Source organism: Suricata suricatta, chromosome 12, assembly GCF_006229205.1.
Source record: "Suricata suricatta isolate VVHF042 chromosome 12, meerkat_22Aug2017_6uvM2_HiC, whole genome shotgun sequence".
In the NCBI taxonomy this organism is placed as follows: Eukaryota; Metazoa; Chordata; class Mammalia; order Carnivora; family Herpestidae; genus Suricata; species Suricata suricatta.
In genome coordinates, this window is record NC_043711.1 from 4,283,369 (window position 1) to 4,302,631 (window position 19,263).

The 19,263-nt window shown below is 57.4% G+C and overlaps 2 protein-coding genes across 6 annotated transcripts; one reads left to right on the forward strand and one right to left on the reverse strand.

The window, feature by feature from the left end:
* Window positions 1-1,716: 1,716 nt before the first annotated feature.
* Window positions 1,717-14,146, reverse strand: SLC25A23 (solute carrier family 25 member 23). Of its 3 annotated transcripts, none has more exons than XM_029915928.1 (11): window positions 13,823-14,146; window positions 12,598-12,719; window positions 11,934-12,021; window positions 11,564-11,675; window positions 10,391-10,549; window positions 10,150-10,302; window positions 9,915-10,022; window positions 8,747-8,914; window positions 4,590-4,740; window positions 3,442-3,622; window positions 1,717-3,157 (listed from the first exon to the last, which is right to left on the reverse strand). In XM_029915928.1, exons 1-11 carry the CDS (start codon window positions 13,957-13,959, stop codon window positions 2,935-2,937), a joined length of 1,602 nt encoding a protein of 533 aa, XP_029771788.1. In that variant the 5' UTR covers window positions 13,960-14,146; the 3' UTR covers window positions 1,717-2,934. The 3 variants fall into 3 exon arrangements, with proteins under 3 accessions (XP_029771788.1, XP_029771787.1, XP_029771786.1); XM_029915927.1 differs by having other exon boundaries at window positions 12,598-12,724; XM_029915926.1 differs by having other exon boundaries at window positions 12,598-12,770.
* CRB3 (crumbs cell polarity complex component 3) lies at window positions 13,122-19,263 on the forward strand. Of its 3 annotated transcripts, XM_029915930.1 has the most exons (10): window positions 13,122-13,232; window positions 14,457-15,122; window positions 15,454-15,549; window positions 16,083-16,206; window positions 16,351-16,411; window positions 16,536-16,760; window positions 16,997-17,171; window positions 17,875-17,948; window positions 18,230-18,373; window positions 18,728-19,263. In XM_029915930.1, exons 7-10 carry the CDS (start codon window positions 17,090-17,092, stop codon window positions 18,797-18,799), a joined length of 372 nt encoding a protein of 123 aa, XP_029771790.1. In that variant the 5' UTR covers window positions 13,122-13,232; window positions 14,457-15,122; window positions 15,454-15,549; window positions 16,083-16,206; window positions 16,351-16,411; window positions 16,536-16,760; window positions 16,997-17,089; the 3' UTR covers window positions 18,800-19,263. The 3 variants fall into 3 exon arrangements, with proteins under 3 accessions (XP_029771790.1, XP_029771789.1, XP_029771791.1); XM_029915929.1 differs by having other exon boundaries at window positions 14,457-15,549; window positions 16,116-16,206; XM_029915931.1 differs by lacking the exons at window positions 13,122-13,232; window positions 14,457-15,122; window positions 15,454-15,549; window positions 16,083-16,206; window positions 16,351-16,411 and having other exon boundaries at window positions 16,416-16,760.

Sequence of the window (19,263 nt, forward strand, 5' to 3'; positions counted from 1 at the left end):
CCGACGCGGGGGCTCGAACTCACTAACGTGAGATCTTGACCTGAGCCGAAGTTAGAGGCTTAACCGACCGAGCCACCCAAGCACCCCAAAGTTTGGTAATTTAAAACTTTTTTAAAAGCATTTTTTATTTTTAAGAGAGAGACAGGGTGTGAGTAGGGAGAGTTAGAGAGAGAGGGACACACAGAATCCCAATCAGGCTCCAGGCTCTGAGCTGTCAGCACAGAGCCGACGGTGGTTTGGTCACGTAAAAGCAGGTGGAAATTGGACCGACTGGGGCTACAAGCTGGGGAATAGTGCCGACAGCTGCCAAAAGCTGGAAGAGGCAGGAAGGATCCTCCCCCAGAGTCTCCGCAGAGGGAGCGGGGCCCTGCCGACACTTGGATTTCAGACTTCTAGACTTCAGAACGGGGCAGACGTCCTTAAAAAGGACTGAGCCTGGTGGCTCAGTTGGTTAAGCGTCCAACTTCGGCTCAGGTCACAATCTCACAGTTCGTGAGTTCAAGCCCCGCGGCGGGCTCTGGGCTGACAGGTTGGCGCCTGGAGCTGCTTCAGATTCTGTGTCTCCTTCTCGCTCTCTGCCCCTTCCCCACGCATGCTCTGTCTCTGTCTCTCTCAAAAATAAATAAAACATTAAAAAAAATTAAAAAAAAAAAAGGAAGGGCATCCGGCACCTGGCACACCATGGGTGGACCGTGAGGGCATGGTGCTCAGTGAGAGAAGCCAGTCACAAAAGGACTTCGTGACCCCACGCGCAGGGGGTCCCTAGAGGTCCTGCCCACAGAGGTAGAGAGTGGGTGGTGGGAGCAGGGGTGGGGCGGGGGGCAGGGAGTCAGTGCTTCATGGGGACAGGATCTCAGTTTGGGGAGATGGAAGGTTCTAGAGACGGATGGTGGGGGCGGCTGCCCATCCAGGTAATGAGCTTAACCGAGATGTATACCTAAAAATGGTTTGGATGAGGGGCACCAACTCAGTTGGTTTAAGGGTCCGCCTCTTGATTTTGGCTCAGGTCATGATCTCGGGGTTTGTGAGTTTGAGCCCCGAGTTTGGTTCTGCACTGACAGCCCTGAGCCGGCTTGGGATTCTCTCTCTCTGCCCCTCCCCCTCAAAACAAATACATATCTTAAAAAATGGTTATGATGGTACATTTTATATTATGCATATTTTACCATAATAAAATATTTCAATCTAAAACATTTGTCATTTAAGGCCCCAGTTGGTGGGAATTTGTTACAGCGCTGGGAAACAAATACCCTTGTGTAATTAGAATCCTGGAAACATAAAAAGTGCCTGTGAATGTGGGTTTCTCCCTGCCCCCACCTTACAGCTATGGAAACTGAGGCTTAAAGAGGGAGTCACTTGGGGCGCCTGGGTGGCTCAGTCGGTTAAGCCTCCGACTTCGGCTCAGGTCAGATCTCACTTTCGTAAGTTCGAGCCCCGCGTCAGGCTCTGTGCTGACAGCCAGCTCAGAGCCTGGAGCTTGGAGCTTGGAGCCTGCTTCTGGTTTTGTGTCTCCTCCTCTCTCTGCCCCTCCCCCTCTCATGCTCTGTTCTCTCTGTATAAAAAATAAATAAAAAATTAAAAAAAAAAAAGAGGGAGTCACTTCCTGGTCTCCTGGAACTGTGTGTGACAGAGGATGGCCCATGTCCAACCCCCCAGGGGGTAGTCTGAGGTGGTCCCCCATCTACCCACCCCTTTGCAGCAAAAACCACAACGAAAGAGCTTAGAAAGTGTATTCCTTTTGTTGTTTTCATTTGAAATAACACACACAGGCAGGAAGGTGGGACACGGTGTGGAGGGAGGTGGGAGCCGTGGGGGGGGGGTCCTCCAGCTCCCCAAAACACACATCCTCTTTTGCAGACTTCTAATGGGGGTTCCCCAAGGACTTGGGAGGAGTGAAGGGAGGGGGTCCCCAGTTACACTAAGCTCAGAACCCGACTCTAAAGTGCAGAATGTACTGGGTGGTGGAGGGTGCTGGGGAGGGGGCCTGGGTTATTTGAAGGGAAAGGAATGTCTGCTCCTCTCTGGTAGAAAAATAGACGTAGAGTGAGTTTGGGGGATTTGGCTTGTTTGTTTTGCATGAGCAGATGCTGGGCTCCAGGGAAGGCTGCTCCCGGTAGACTTGCTCCTGGCTCCCAACCCTGAAGCCTGGAGAGAGGCTGGAAGTGCTAGGGGCATGTTTGCGGGGGTCCCATTAATATGTCCCCAGCCTCAGACTGCCCCCTCGCCGGCCCCCAAGAGTGACTGGGGGTTATCATCAGTCCAAAGGTGGGAAGACATTGCAGAGCATTTTGGGGGAGCAGTTTCCCCAGGGAGCCAGAGGTGTAGCCATGCTGGGCAGGGGGGGGTGTCCAGCCTCCGTCTAGGGTGTGGGAGGGGCCTCTCCTTCCCGTGCTGCCAGCTTTTAGATGGGTCAGGACTCTGGACAAGTCCCAAGAGGGAGGCCAGGACCTGGGCTCCCCACAGGCTCCTTAGACCATGGGCTTTGTGTCATGGGGGGGCGGGGGCTGGGCTCTGGGGTGTGTCTGGGAGAGGGGGGTGTGGGACCCAGGATGCTGTGATTGGCCCATCGGGATCTATCTAGACTCAGAGCCTGAGCATTCAGGATCCAGTGCCTCAGGAGGATTCCGGTCAGAATCCAGGGGTTAAGGGGCTGGGATCCAGTGCTTGGAAGGGTCTGGGTCTACGTCCTATGGGCGAGGTCTCAGCATCCAGGGCCTGTAGTGAAGGGGTTGGAGCCCAACAGCTGCAGTCGCCGGGACCCACTTGCTCTGCCGTTGGGCGCTCACATTGTGGATTTGGAAGCCAGGATCCAGCCGGCCAGGGCTTGGGAATCCGAGATCCGGTGGTTGGGGGTTGAGGGTGTAGTGGTTGAAATGTAGGGAATCCAGTAGTCAAAGCGGAGGGATCCGGGACTCAGTGTCAAGGTAAAGGAATTCAGGAATCCAGTAGCTGGGGTGAGGGGACCTGGGATCCAGTGGCTGGGGCCCGGGATCTAGGCATTGCACTGGCAGGATCCGGTGGCTGAGGCTTCTTGATATCCAGAATCCAGTGGCCGAGGTTGGAGATCCAGGGCTGGAAGCCTGGGGATCTGGGATCCTCCAGTGGGTGTGGGGATCTGGGACCCAGTGCTGGCTCTGGAGCCTGAGGGAGCTGGGGTCTGGGTGTTTAGATATGGTGGCATGTGCTCCTGTGGCTGAGTGATCGGGATCCACTAGTAGGGTTATAGGAGATCCCACGGTGTGACATGGACCCAGTGTGTGGGGGGCTGGTAGCGGTGCTGTGGGGTGCAGGACCGGTGGATTAGGTGGAAGGATCCTGTGGTTTGGTGTGTGGGGCCCTGGGACCCACTGGCTGGACCGTCAGTCTCCAGTGGCTGAGGTGTGGGGGGGTTCCGTGATTGGGGTGAGGGGTCTGGGGTGGGGCAGGCTCTGGGTCCCTCACCTGGACGTGACCCCCAGGGCCTGCTTCATGTTCTCGTAGACCACATAGGAGATGCTCACAGCCGGGATAACCTTCATGAAGTTGGGGGCAATGCCCCGGTAGAGGCCCCACACGCCGTCCTGGGACAGGATGTGACGGAGCAGACCCAGCATGGAGAGCTGGGGGGCGCCCTCGATGGAGGCTGGGAGGGGTGGGGAGGCCAGGTAAGGCCAAAGGGCCCCTCTCACTCCCCCCTCCTCCTCCCCAGGGCTGGGCTTGTGGCTGCTGCAGCAGGAGGGAAGGGGTTAGATTAGCAGTGGGACCTACCACTCGGATTCAGGACCCCTCTAGAGATGGCTGTTCACCTTTCCACCCCGATCTCAAGGGCCCACGTTTGAAACAGAGAGAGTGAATGTGTGTGTGGTGGGGGACGGTACATTCTCCTCTTCCTGGGACTCCTCCCCTGCCTCATTTCCCAGCTAACTCTCTCTCTCCGTCTTCCAGCCTCCATTCCAAAGCAGACCCTTCAGGGGAGCCCTCCTGGGTGCCCGAGTCGAAGTGTGGCTCTTTCTCTTCTCCTTTGTACAACCCTAAATCCATACTGAGTTGTGGAATGATTTATTCAGCATCTTGCTTCCCTTCCAGCCTGAGAGTTCTTAGAGGGCGAGAACCCAGGCTTATGCACCAATAACACCCCCCGGAGAAAACCCACAAAATACAAAAGCTAAAATTCCCAAGGAAACTCCCGGGCTTCAGGAATGCGTGTGTGTTGGGGGGAAGAATTCATAAAAGAAAACTGCAGAGGAAAGCAAAACACCCAGAGCCAGCCTGCTCCCGCCCCTCCTTGACCCCGACCCTTGCCTCCCCGCACCCCCAATCCAGCCTTGCAAATTGGAGTTCAAGTTAGCAGCCCTCCCCGCTAAGATTGCCAGGGCCCCCTTCCCGGTCCCGCTGCCCCTCTCTCCTCCTTCGGGTAAAGGGCTCTGTTCCAGTGTCACAAATGGGCACACTGAGGCCCAGAGAAAGGTAGGGATGTTGGTGAAGGCCATCCAAGTCCAGGAAGGTCCCAGCCTGGGACCCGGCCTCCCCAGGGAGGAGGGGCTGGACAGGAGGGGAAGGGGCCCAAGCCACGGCGCTCGCCCTGCCCCATCGGCCCGCCCAGGCCTCACCTTGGGCCTGCATGCGGGTCCGGACCAGGGCCAGGGGGTAACTGGCGATCTGGCCGCAGGTGCTGGAGACGGTGCCGCAGGCCAGGAGCACGAGGATGCCTGGGTCGGCGGAGTGGTGGCTGTACTGCTGGAGCCACCGGTTCTTCAGCGTCTGGCAGGGGTGGAGAAGGGAGTGGGGCCGGGTTGGAAGTGGTTTTAGTCACCCCGCTGGCTGGCTTCCGCATCCCCCTCTGAAGGCGGCGGGTACCAGCTGAGCGCCCTCAGTACCGCCTTGGTGTCACGCCGCGCTGTGCCTGCGTCCTGCCACTCCGTCCTCACCTCAGCCTTCTGTGGTGTGAGCAAAGCGGTCCCCACCCCTGCTGTCCACGCCCTTGTCCCTGGAACCTGGGGACACAGTACCTCCCTGGGCAGAAGGGACCTTGCCAATGTGATTCAGTTAAGGACCTCGAGGTGGGCGTGATGCTAGAGTATCCAGGTAGCTCCAGGATCATGAGGCTCCTTATAAGAGAGGAGGGGGCGCCTGGGGGGCTCGGTCAGTTTTGCATCTGACTTCGGCTCAGGTCCTGCTCTCATGGTTTGAGTTCCAGCCTTGCATTGGGGTCTCTGCTATCAGCTCAGAGCCTGCTTTGGATCCTCTGTCTCCCTCTCTCTCTGCCCCTCCTCCCCCCACAAATAAATAAACATAAAAACAAGAGTCAGAGGAGAGGTGGTGACAGAAGTGGGGGTGGAGAGGCAGGTCAGGACGTGCTATGCGGTTGGCTTTGAAGATGGAGGAAGGGCCCCCTCCCAGCCAAGGAATATGGCGGCTGCTAGAAAATGGGAAAGATAAGGAGACAGATTGTCCCCCCAGAGCCTCTCTAAGAAACGCAGGCCTGCCAGCATCTTGATTTTAGCCTGGTGATGCCCATTTTGGACTTCTGACTTTGCAAACTAGCATAAATGGGGGTGCGTCCGACGTCCACTCCGGCCATGATCTCACAGTTTGTGAGTTCAAGCCTCGCATTCAGGCTTTGTGCTGACAGCTCAGAGCCTGCTTTGGATCCTCTGTCCTCCTCCTCTGCCTGTGTTCTCTGTCTCTCTCCAAATAAACTTAAACGTATTAAAAAAAATTAAAAAACCCACTACCATAAATGTGTACTGTTTTAAACCACTAAGTTTGTGGTCTTTTGATTCAGCAGCCATAGAAAACTAACACCCTCACCAAGGTGGACACCCATCTTTATCCCTTACCATTTCGACCCAGATCTGCTGACCCCCAGCTGCCAGCATCCGTGGTCCTGCCTGAGGACTCCTGCTGGACCTGGGCGAGGCTGCGCTGAGCACCCAGGAAGAGGCAGGAAGTGCTGGGGAACCCGCATCCCTGGAAGCGAGCTTCAGACAACTGACGGGGTGCATGGATACCCCAGCTCCCTTGCGTCTCTGCTGGGGCGCGTTCTACCCAGGTGCCTCCAGAGACCCCCGCCAGGACTGAGCTCCACCCGCCTGCCACTCCAGCTTGCTTAATAACACGCCCTTGCTAACACGCTCAGCTGTGTCCTCCCTAAAGATAATTTGGGGTCCAAACACCCCGGATCTCAGAATGTGACCTTATTTGCAAAGAGACTCTTGCAGGTGTGATGGGTTGGGATGAGGCCATCCCGGAGTCAGGTGGGCCCTGAGTCAAAATGACTGATGTCATTATAAGAAGAGGAGGCACACGGGGCGCCTGGGTGGTTCAGTCGGTTGAGCGTCCGGCTTTAGCTCAGGTCACGATCTCATGGTTTGTGGGTTTGAGCCCCGTGTCAGGCTCTGTGCTGACAGCTAGCTCAGAGTCTGGAGCTACTTCAGATCCTGTGTCTCCCTCTCTCTCTGACCCTCCACTGCTTGCACCGTCTCTCTCTCTCTCTCTCTCAAAAATAAATAAAAAACATAAAAAGAAAAAAGAAGAGGAGATGCAGAGACGGAGACACATAGCAGGGGGAAGACGGCCACGTGGTGACAGAGGCAGACATGGGACGGGCGGGTCACAGGCAGAGGAGCACCGAGGATTGCCAGAAGCTGCCAGAAGCCGGGAGCGGCAAGGCAGGACCTCCCCCTAAGCTTTCAGAGGGAGCACGGCCCTGCTGACCGCTCCAGTTTGCACTCCGGCCTCCAGAGTTGTGACAATAAATGTCTGTTGCCTTAAGCCTCCCAGTTTGAGGTTAGGCAGCCCTAGGGAGCTAATGCTGCCTTTTTTGGTTGCCCTACCTTCCCGCCAAACCACTTGCTCTCACATCCCCGCTTCTGGAAGACCTCAAACTAAGACAAATACCATTGTCATCTCCACTTAATTGATGCAAAACTGAGACCCCCAGGGAAGCTGCTTGCCCAGAGCCACAAAAGACAGGTGGGAATCGACATTCAGAGCCACACCTGAGTCCAGAGCCGGGTGCTCCATCTTTAGGGGCAGCCAATCCCTTATGGAGGCTCTGTGAGAACCTTCTTTCATGCTCTGGGACGGGGATAGATCCTCGGTTTCATTTCCTATGTCAATTCTAGCCCCTCGGGAATGGCTGCCTGGAAGTGTGCGGAGATGGTCTTGGGGGCTGTGATAGAGAGGTTAGTGATGTCTGGCCTCGGTGCTGTGATGGATAGATTAGTGATGTCTGGCCTCAGTGCTGTGATGGATAGATTAGTGATGTCTGGCCTCAGTGCTGTGAGAGATAGATTAGTGACGTCTGGCTTAGGTGCTGTGATGGATTGATTAGTGATGTCTTGCCTGGGCATGGAGTGGGCATATTGGAAGCAAGTGTTGTGTTGAACACAAGTTCTGATGACTATGTAAGTATGGCCAGCACTGAGCTAAAAAACAAAGACAAACACCCACCCAAAGAAATCACTGTTCTGTAGACTTGTCAGAGCCTTGAAGGGACTAATAAAGAGTATGAAACTCCAAGAAGGCACAGCGCTTCTCAGACTCCTTAGACCCCCCCAGCTCCCTTTTTTGGTGAAGAATGGATACATAAAGGTACGTCTCATTTCTGCCCACAGCCCTCCATGGCTCTGCATTGCACGTAGGAAAATCCAGCCATGTCACTGAGCTTTGCTGAATCGTTGGCTCCTCCAAGCCACTCAAGACTTCCGTTCCTCCCATAGGCCTGACTCTGGACCTGTCTTCTCTGTGTCCTCTGCCTTGTTCACACTCTCCCTCTGCATCACCTCTCAGAAGTGAGCCTCGACGCCCCCGCCCCACCCCCGGCTCGCTATTACTTTCAATGGCACATCCTGTTTTATTATCTTCTGAGAACTTAGCAGGATCTGAAACTACTTGTTCGCTGGTTGGCTGACTTCCCTAGTCACTGGAGTGGGCACCCCAGAAAAGCAAGACAGTATTATTTAATGCTGTATCTGCAGCAATTAGCATAGTGCTTAGTGCTTTCGGATGCTTAGTAGTTGCTGAGTGAACCAGCGAGTGAATGAATGGATGCATGAATCAGCAAACAGGTGGGTGAGCGAGTGGAGGCCTTGTCTTGTTTGGCCGCATAGACGCCGGGTGCTGAGGAAGCCAGGTATGGGTGGCAGGTGTGGAGTGATGTAGGTCGGGACCAACTACATAATTTGCGAGGCCAAGTGCGTAACAAAAATATGTGAGGTCCCTTGTCCATAGATGATGAGGAATTTCAGGACAGTGACAGCAGTGCATTAAACCAAGGGCAGGGCCCTCTGGACACGGGGCCCTTGACAACTGCCCTGGCCACCTGCCTGTGAGGCTGGCCCTGTCCTGGATACAAAGACTTTGGGGGATGCCTGGGAACACTGGGGCTGTGCTGGCTGGTGATCCCACCAGGAGAAGGTAAAAGTCGTGAATGAGGTCTCTGGGAGAGAAAGAACACAGAGTCCCTGTTCCTGCCTCTCTTGATAAAGGTGCTGAGGTGTGTGATTTTTATGATGACCGCTGACGCCGAAATGGGCAGGCCCTGAAGAAGACCGTTGGCTGGGTCCCTCACATGCTCTGGGGAGGTGGGCATCTTTCAAGTTCCTCTTCACCTGCTCCCATGATTCTGTGAGCTACTGTGGCACTAGCAGGGGTCATCTGCCCTGGCTTTGGAGGTCGACCAAGTCAGCCCCATGGGAAGGGGGTGTCCCGTGGGCACATCCCAGAGGGGGGAAAATGGGGGAGGGGCGGGCTGCGCACAGACCTCATAGACGGCCAGGTCGATGCCTGCGTAGGGGATGATGCCCAGCACGTTGGGCAGGTAGCCGCGGTAGAAGGCTCGGGGCCCCTCCCGCTCCAGGATCTGCCACGCGCAGTCCAGCAGCCCCTTGTACTGGCCCGTCCGGCGCAGGGTCAGCCGCGTCTTCAGCACCTGGAGAGAACCCGGTTATCCCTGGAAAAACTGCCTCCAGAAACACCACATCCAGGAATGAAGACACCTAGAAACAACTACTTCTAGAAGGATAGACCCTGGCAATAACGGAATTTAACAAACCACTTACTCTAGAATCTACTTTTATCCCCAAATCTCTATACCTAGAAATGTTTACACCTCTCGGAGTTACATATGGTGGCCACCGCTGTCTCCCAATACCTTGTTCCCTGCTCCCCTTAATAATAGAAACTATAAATTTCAGTAAGCACACAGCCGCTAGAAATAAAGACTACATTTCTCATTTCCCCTAGATGTATGGCCATGTGACTAAGTCCTAGCTAATGAAAAGAGCAGGAAAACAGGTAAGTGTGACACTCAGGAAGTATCCTTAAAGGCAGGGAGGTGTTCCTTCCTTTGTCTGTTCTTCCTACTTGGCTGGAATAGGGATCTGATGACTGGAGCACCGGCAGCCACTCTGGTCCATGAGGTGGGTGCTACATTCTGAAGTGCTGGAACATGATGGAGGGAAGGAACTTGGGTCTCTACCGCTTGGAAGTCACCGTACCTGCCCTGAACTGCTTACCTCAGACTTCATTTATGTGATTTGAGTTTTCCATGATACACTGCAGTCCTGACACACTGCACAACCTGAAACCTGAAATGATTTCTCTGAAAACAGTTTCATCTAGAAATGATGCCCCTGGGAACAAACGTCCTGGGAATCAGTGTCCTTAGAAGAGGCGTGTCTGTGAATGGCCGGAATCCACGGCTGCTGCCTAAACAGTTATGATCAACACCACCGTCCCCCAGGAGACACAGCTCAAATGCTGACACCCACACACGCTGCACAAGAAACTGCATCGCTCTAACGAGCTACGGTCCGAGTCGGGGAGAGGCAAAGTTAGGGTTCCGAGGTCTATCACACCACAGAGTGACGTGGTCATTGCAAGCCTCCCACCCTGCACGGGGGGCCTCTCCCAGGGCCCCTCCTCCTCACCTCCATGGGGTAGATGATGGTTTGGGCTGTGGCACCCGCCAGGGAGCCGGCCACAAAGCGCTCCTGCACGTGCAGTGACTCCTGCTGCCCTCGGATGGCCCGCTTGATCTGCAGGCGGGAGAGTGGGCAGGATCTCAGCAGGTCTGCTGCCACTCCGGGGTCCTGCAGACCCCCCTCCCGCCCCCACTCCCAAGCCGACCCCACCAGCCCTGAGATCTCCCACACCTGCCCCCACCTGCTCATAGGCCATGAACTTGATAGCCGACTCTGGAGCGATCTTAAGCACATTAATGCCATTTCCGCGCCACAGGGAGCGCATGCCCCCCTCTTGGATCATGCTCTTTAGGCCCCCCAGGATGTTCAGCTTGTTGGTCTTGGAGGCGTGGACCTACATGGGGAGAGAAGGTGGCTTTGTGGCCCCCTTTGGGGGCCCAGGCCCGGGATGGGGGGGGGTGGGCCGTTCCAGGGCCCCTCACCTGCATGAAGACTTTGAGGCGGTCCAGAGGGGCTGTGCCTGTCCGTGACACAGCACCTGCCACCGCGCCTGCCACCAGCTGCTTCCACCACATGCCAGTCAGCTTCTCCTGCTCTGAAAACTCGTCAGGGACAGTCAGGCACTCGCCAATGTCCAAGACCTGACGGTGCAGGGATTGGGTGTCACGCCAGGGGGCAGGGAGATGGGACTCAGCCCTAAGCAGTGTCTCCCTCACGAATCCCAGGACACCCAGAGTCTACCAATGAATCGCACTTGGAGAGCCCAGGCGATCCCTCTTGGACCCCTACCAGATGCCACCAACACATCCAACTTGACTCCCCCATAGGGTCCCAACATCCCTCCTGGGTGCCTCCACCAGATCCCACCAAAGGAATCTACCCAGTCATCGAGCACATAAAGATTCCTTCCAGAGCCTGTCAGATCCCTTTGAAGGATCCCACCCAAGGATTCCAGAAGATCCCTCCAGGACCACATGAGGTCCCATCAGGGACCTGCCATATAAGGAGACCAGTAGATCCCTCCCAGGGCCTCGGGAGGTCCCACAGGGAAATCTGTCCGTCCAGGGATCATTGCTCCCCTAGAATCCACCTATGGACTTCCCAACCAAGCCCCTCATGGATCCCCGGGGTGGGAATCTCTGGATCTCTCAAGAGGATCTCCCTAGATCTCATGGGTAGATTCTCTTCCAGAAGCCATCAGATTCTACTGATCACTCAGAGATTCCCACCTAGAAGCTGGCAATCTAGAGCACTCTCTCCCCCACCATCCAGTGGATCTCAGTGGAGCCTCCAAAGAAGGTGGCTTTCTTGTGAGTCCCTTTGGCAAGAGAATCATTTACTGAGGCAAACAGAAGCCAGAAGAAGGGGAGCTGTGGGTGGAGCTGGAGGCTGGGTGCCCCATCTGGTGAGCTCTTCCTTCCCTGTGCTCCCCCCTCCCCCAGTCTGCCCCCAGCACCCCAATGTCAGGTCTGAAGGGTGCCAGCCGGAGCACAGACTACAAGCACCTGTCAGAGGAAGTGAAGACTAGAGTCCCTGATCTCTTGACCCTTCCCGGTGGCTCCTCCTTCTCAAGGCTCCTGACCCAGCCCCTCCATGCCCTGGGGAAACCCGAGTAAGGCCCAGCCACCAAGCTGGGAAAGCTGCCCCCACCTCACCGTCGAATGCTTCCAGAAATAGACCACATCCTCCACGTTCTCCAGCGAATGCAACAGGAAGTGGTCGCGCCATTCCTGCCAGTCGATGGTCATGGTGCCGTCTCGGTCCATGCTGGGGATAGGGGGCAAGGTGGGGACAACATCAGTGTGGGAGCTGGCGTGTGGTTCGGTTGGAGTCGGGGTACACTGACTCCCTGTGTACTCTTTTGCAAAGAGGAAAACCGAGGCTCAGAGAGGTGATCTGTCTGATTCCCAAACCCCCTCTTGGCTTTACCCGCCCTGGGATCGGGCCTGGGGCCTGGAGGTTCAAGGTGGCTGAGGAGTCCTGGGGACCCGAGTTCCCTAGGATTTAGGACCCTCAGCTCCTCACCTGTGCAGAATTTTCTCCGCTTGCTCCAGCGAGATGGAAATACCCAGGGCTCGGAAACTCTGCTGGATCTCAGACACATCGATATGACCTGGGGAGGGGGCCAGGGGTAGAAAAGGGTGTGTGGGTGTGTGAGGGACCCCTGGAGCCCAGGTGCAGTGCGGCTCAGAACGATGGTCAAGCAAGAGCAGGGGATCCAGGGACCCAGGGTGAGATTTGCAATGGGGTGGGGTGGGGGGTTACCGACCCATTGAGATCAGATAGGTGGAACTGAGCAATGTTGGGGGGGTTCCTCTGTCCCATGAATGAGTGAAAGAATGAATCCAGGATAACTATGGGGGTCCTTATGCCATAGGGGATTGAGAGGCAATATTAGGGATCCAGAATGAGCTTTGGGGGGTGTTTATGCCTCATAGGGAATCCACAAGCACTATGGGGCATCTTTGTCCCCTAGAAACATAAGGGTAATAATAGGGGTCGCATCCCAGAAGGGAAAGGAGGTGGGATGGGCCCATGGGCCCAACCACCTAGCTGGGGGGTGAGCAGAGCTTCCAAAATAGCCTGTGAGTCATCAGGGAGAAGTGGCCCTCCCCCCTCCTCCTCGGGCTGCCAGTGCTAACCCCATTCGTGTCTCCAGGGCCCCCGCAGCCCATCCCCGGGGCCTCACCATCCTGATTCCGGTCCAGGCTGTGGAAGAGAAGCAGCAAGCGCTGTTCTCGCTCCTGCAGGTAGCGGCTAAACTCCTCCAGGTCAAGCCCACCATGTGGGTCAGCGTCTCCCTCGGGGGAGCTGCCCTGGCAGGGGGGAGGGATGAGGGAGCTCCAGATGGCCGCTCCCCATCTGCAAGGAGCATGGCAAGCTTATGGCCAAGGGGCTCAGAGCCCCCCAGAACCTAAAGCAGAGGGCATCCCCTCCAGCCACCAGCTCCCTCCTCAGCAACATGCCCAAGGCCACAGTTGGTCTGTGGGGTGGAGAGCAGTTGTCCAGTTTTCCTGGCAAAGAAACTGAGGCTCTCCAAGGTCGAGTAACTTTTTCAAGGTTACGGAGCTGGGAGGAAGTGGTAGGTAGCCTTGGGCTCTTGTCTCTGAAAGCCTGTCCTCCCAGCTGTCTCTTAAAAAAAAAAAAACAACAATAAAAAACCTGCCCTTTTCAGGCGCCCGCATTGGAGACAGGTCGCGCAATGTGGGGTAACAAGAGACCCGAGCTGAGCGCCCACCGGGGCTCTGCTTTCCCACCTGGGAAGTGAGACATTGTACTGGACGCCTCAAATGCGCTGGAGAACGCCAGGTCTCAGGGACACAGGTCTGGGGGCACGTTCTTGCTTTCATATATCCCCAGCTAAGGGTGGCCCCGACAAGATCCCTGGCTGGGGTAGCCTGGGGCATTGAGCCAGGCTTAATGGAACGGGCAGGTCGGGAAATGTAAACATAGAGAGGCCGGGGCAGCTTGCTTGGGGGGGGGGCGTGAGGGGGAGTGGGTGCCCAGAGAAAGGGAGGGCGGATGGGAAGGGCGTGTCCCCTGAGGGGGGCGCAGGGCACGTCTTGGCATGGGTGAAGAGTTCAGAGGAGGGTGTGTCCAAGGCAGTGGGCTGGAAAGCCCACCGGCTCCATTCGCTGGCAGCCACCCCCCACCCTCGAAGCACCGACGACGGGGGTGGGGACCGGGTGCTGGCAGCTGAACTGCAGGCCTGGGGCCTCCTTGGCTCAGCCTTGAGCCAACCCGTTAGGCCCGGACACGGGTAAGGGGTCAGAGACGCTCAGGCTGGGCACCGGCCCTGGAGCGCAGCCACAGACACTCCCTGGTGGCGGCAGCGCTCCATTCAGGGGCTCGGGTTACCCGGCGCCGGCAGGGCCCGAGCGCCGCGCGCCAGGCTGGGGTCCCGGCCGGGGTACCTGTTGGGTGTCGCGGTTCGGGTCGCCCCCGCCCAGCCGGGCCAGTCCCCGGCGCAACTCGTGCACGTCCACGCGGCCATCCTTGTTACTATCCAGCTCCTCGAAGAGGCGACCCCAGCGCTGTCGCCTCTCCGCATCGCCCGGGCCCCCCCGCATGGCGCCCGCCCGGGGCGGGGGGAGGGGAGGCCCGGCAGCTGCGGCCTCAGCGGGGGTTTCGCGGCTCCCCCTCCCCCCCGGGGCCCCGCAGGGCCAGCTCCGCGGCCACTGCCACCGCAGCCTCCGCGCTGCCCGCCTGGCTCTGGCACTTGCAGGAGCCGGTGACTGCTAGCCGTCGCCGCCCGCGCCAGAACTGGCGTCTCCTCCCCCGACCCGCCTGGGGGGAGGGGGCCAGAGGCGGAGCTGCGGGTGCGGGGCGGTATGTCGGGATGCTCTGATATTGCACAGCCTAGGAAGCACCAGGGTTCATTCTGGGGAGAGGGGCTGGAGAGATCAATGGTCTCACTTCTGCTTTCAGAGTTCTGCCTTGCCTGCCTCAGTTTACCCTTTGTCCCAAGGGGCGAAATAGAGAGATATCAGGGATTTGGTTTCGTAAGCCCTTTCCACTTGACCTCCCTCCCATTCTAATCCTCTTTAGGCACCAAAGTTCTCTGTTCTCCTCAGACATGCTCAAGAACCAACCCGACGCCATCCAGCGCTCCATCTGCCCGCCCGCTCATTTCACATTGCCTACTCAGCCACAGAAACAGAAAGTCAAGAGGCGGCGCTTCCTCCCGCAAGCTTACATCCCTCCCGCAAGCCTCCTTTCTATGTCCCACTTAGACTGGGAAACGGAAGATCAACTGGCGGCGCGGCTGTAGAGTCGGTTTCCTATTGGCCAAGGCTGCCTGAGTTGCGCCCGCCGCCCCGCCTGGGCGGGGCCTCCGCGCCGTCCTGGTGCAGACTTGGGCCCCCGCGGCCTCTGGCTCGCCTGGCCGTCTTAAAGGGGACGCCGCAGGATCCGATCGCTGGGATGACTGCACTTTCCAGACCAACCTGGGCACCTCCGTATCCCAGGCTCGACTGCCGATGGTGACTGGGAAGCCGAACGCTGGAGGCGCGGCATCAGCCTGTGGCGCTCTCGCTGCACCTGCTGAAAGTCCCTCCCACTACTTTTGGACGCAGTTTCTCGAGTCACCATTAGGGGGAGGGGCGGCCAGAACACATTGGCGAAAAATAATAATAGCTAACATTGACTCACGGCATTGCACAACCCCTGGCCTTTGACTCACCTCTTGCGTCCTCCTCGCCAAAATTCTATAAGGTCGGTGGGACTGGCTTTCCCGCTTCACAGATGAGCAAACAGAGGTTAAACTGTTCTCCGCAGTCCACAAGCCCACTAAGGGGCAGAGCAGGGATTTAACTAGACCGGGAATTCTTACCCATCGCTCTCTACTCTAAAAGTGATTAATTTCCCCTTACCCATTGCTCTTCACCCTAGAGTTCCCAGGAGGTGGTGGGCTTATTATCATCGTCCTTTATCCAAAAGTACAGCCATGAGGACCCATTTATTCCTGCCCAGACAGGTGTGCTCAAATAGGCGCATGCCAAAGGAGCCTCTTTTGAGGGTCCCCTTACAGATATTTTCTTCACAGGTGGTCCTTGCAGGTGCCCTACAACATGGGGAATACAGATGTTTTCCCACAGAAACGCTCCCAACAGGGGTTTTCTCACGGCAACATCCCTGACAGGTGGGCCTCAATACGCACAAGTCTTTGTCCTGACGCCCCCCCCCCTCACCATCTGCTATAATATGAGGGGTCTCATGCAGATGTTCTCAGGTCTTTTTCTCACTTGATGTCAGTTCTGATGTCAGTTCTGTGCCGATACACCCCATACAGGCGATTCCCTTCATTTCACAGGTATGTTTCTCAACAGAAACCCACTCAGGAACGCATCATACAGGGGCGCCTGGGTGGCTCAGTCGATTAAGCCTCCAACTTAAGCTCAGATCATGATCTGAGAGCCTGGAGCCTGCTTCGGATTCCCTGTCTCCCTCTCTCTCTGCCCCTCCCCTGCTCATGTTCTGTCTCTGTATCAAAAATAAATAAAACATTAAAAAGAAAGGAATGCATCATACAGCTCCCCTCCACCCCACCCCCCATAGGTATGTTGCAGTTAAGCATACACCCATATGGGTACATTTCCGTGTAACTGTGTCCTATAAGGTGTACTTAAATGCCAGTGTGCCTCATACAGATCTTTCCAATGCATTGTTACACAGGAATTCTTCATACAAGGGTCTTTCATGTCACAGGGGAGCCATGCAGATGCGTTTCCAAAACAAACGTGCCCTACGCCAGAGTGCCTCCATCAGGCGTTACAGCGCAGGTCTGCTCTGTACACAGGTACGCTTCCATTCCTCCATACGCCATAGATGCGATTCAATGCAGACGTCTTTCACAGGTGTTCTTACATGTCCATATGCAAATGTCTTCTATCCCGGTTGGCTCGTAGGCAGGTGTGTATCACACAGGTGTGTTTTTATTCAGGACCACCCATTCGGGCTGGCCCCAGACAGGAGTGCCTCATGCACCAGTGTCTCCAAGCCCGGTATGTCTGTATACTTGTGCGATCCTACAGATGTGCCGCAATAGAGGTGGGAGGCCCCTTTACACTAGCGCGCTTCCGGCGCCTTTTAATTCCTTTCTATTATAGAACTGGGTTCCCGTTACAGGTGCGTCCCTGGCGCGGCCCCGCCCCCGTCGGCTCCGCCCCCTCACCTAGGCTCAGGTGCACAAGCCGGAAGTGCGCTCCTCTCCCAGGTGAGTGACTTAACTTTCCGGGTCACGTGAACGGGAGGAGCTGGAGGAGTCCGACCCAGCTACCGACCGACGCACCGAGGGTTCGAGCCGGGTACTCGGACAGGGAACCTGAGCAAGGTCGAAGACGCCTGGGCCAGGTAGGGAGGTAGGACGCTCGGCTCGGCCGGCAGCCCCTCCCCCCACCTTCTTCTTCCCTTTCCCTAGCCCAGGAACGCGCCGCCTCGAGTTAATCTTTAATCTCTGACCTCTGGCGGCGGGGGCGGGGCAGGACTCCGGGGTGCCCTGGGCGGGCCACCCCTCCCCTGGGCCTGGGCCGGCGCCCGAGCCCAGCCCCCTCCCCCACTCCCTGGCCTTTCTCTTTCTGCCGCCCCAGGTGCCGGGTCGCAGGTACCCCCGGCCCGAGATGCGGTAGAAGCAGCGCACAAGAGAAGCCGGTTCCTGGTGCCACCAGCCCGTCGCCCGGCCCATGGCGAGCCCGGGCCTGGGGCTGCTTCTGGCGCTCGGCCTGCAGCTGCTGCCCGCCCGCTGGGGCCGGGCCTGGGGGCAAAGTAGGTACCCGCTCGGGGAGCGCAAGGGGCGGGGCTTAGAAGCGCGGGTAACCTGGGGCCTGGAGTGGTCAGGAACTGGGGAGCGGGCATGGGATTCTTTGAGAGGAGTCTCCAGGGGCCATCAGAGCTAGGGGTTTCCTTGGGCTATCGCAGTTGGTGTAGAATTCCTGAGTTCCTGAGGAAGGAGGAATTGTGATCTGGGGGACGCGAGCCCGTATACCTGAGTCTCAGGCGGAGGTGTGTTGGGCAGACTGGGAGCCGGAGGAGGCCTGTCCCAGGTTCACCAGGCTGGCCAGAGGTGTGGACTCAGCCATTCAGTCCTTCTATTTCAGTTTCGAGGGCCTGGGGGGAGGTGTGAGTCAGACACTCCCGGGAAACGCAGGATCCACCCAGATCCTTAAGGGCCGAGGGAGGGCCGGCGGCGGTGGTGGGGGAGGGCAGGGTCAGGCTTCCAGACACCATCCATTTTAGCAGACCCCAACTCAGCACAAACTGCGAACTCCTGTAGGTTGGTTACTCCCTGCGGGCTCTGCTGGGTTTGGGGGTGGCATCGACCTGGCCGGCCCTTGCAGGCAGGGCACCCACAGTCTCTACCAGAATGGAAGACTCCGAGAGCCGAGTTCTAACCGAGGGATGCCCCAGGAAGGTGCAGTTGTGCTAAGATGGGAAGGATAGATGAGGATTGATGATTCCCTCCCCACAGCGCTGGGCACCGCTGCAAATGACAACAGCACCACTACACCCTCTGACCCGGGCTCCGGCTCCGATGGGGCCCTGGTGAGTTGGGGTTATACGTGGGAGGAGGGCAGCGGGGTGTTATTCAGGAGCAGGTGGAGGGGCCCGGAGGTGGCAGATGCTTGGGAGGGAGGATCCCAGTGGCAGGTGGGAGCCAGGGAGCCCCAGATGTGAGATGGGACCTGGGAGTCCTGGGTGGAGGAACCACACCACCAAACGTGACAGGCTTGGTGGGAGGGGCATTAGGAACCCCGGATGCTTCTGGGGGTAGGGTGGACAGGGTCCCCTGGCTCAGGTGGGCATGCCTGTCCCCTCTCCTGCAGTCTCAGGGGGCCATCACCGCCATCACTGTGGTCTTCTCCCTCCTGGCTGCTGTGCTCCTGGCCGTGGGGCTGTGGCTGCTGGTTCAAAAACTTCGGGAGAAGCGGCAGACAGAGGGCACCTACCGGCCCAGCAGTGAGGAGCAGGTGGGTGCCCGCGTGCCGCCGCCCCCCAACCTCAAGCTGCCGCCGGAGGAGCGGCTCATCTGAATGCTGGGGCCCTGCCGCCACCACTGCCCAGGATTGCTCCGCGCTCGCTCACACACTGCAGCCGCCACCACGACAACAACCCCTGATGGCTCAGGAGGACTCGGGGGGGCCACGGGGCGCCTGCCTGGAGGGCTCGGTGAAGCATGCCACCTCTGCTTGACTCTGCCTGCAACTAGGGGGTGCCGGGGCTGGGGTCCCGCCTCCCGGCTTGCTGCACCTGCACCATCTTCGCTCGGCTGTCTGGCCTGCAGCCACATGGTCCCGACGAAATCCCTTCTCCTTTCCTTCCAGTTTTCCCACGCAGCCGATGCCCGGGCTCCCCAGGACTCCAAGGAGACAGTGCGGGGCTGCCTGCCCATCTAGGTCCCTTTTTCTCTCTCTTTCCCTTGCTGTGTGACCTTGGGGGAAGGCAGAGCCCTCTCTGGGCCATCAGACCTACCTACCCAGTGCTTAAGCATAGAAGGGAAGATGGTACTTCAAAGACTCTGCCCCTGAGGGAAAGGGACGGTGGTGCTGCTCACATTTTATATATATATATATATATATATAGACACATATATATACATAAATTCGGTAGTGAGATATGATAAAACCTTTTTTTTTTTAAAGCTGGTTGGGGCAGGAACTAGTCTAGAAGGAGAGGACCAACTCATAGGCTGCTGAGAGATGAATTGTAAGGGTGCAGGAGTCCTAGGGCTGAGAGGGCTTCCTGGAGGGGAGGGGCTCCCTGCTGCACCTAGGAGCCAGCTAGAGGAGGAGGGAGGTGGTGGATGGTGTGCGTTTCTGAGCAGAGAGAGGACCCCCGGATAAACTCACCAGGAAAACCA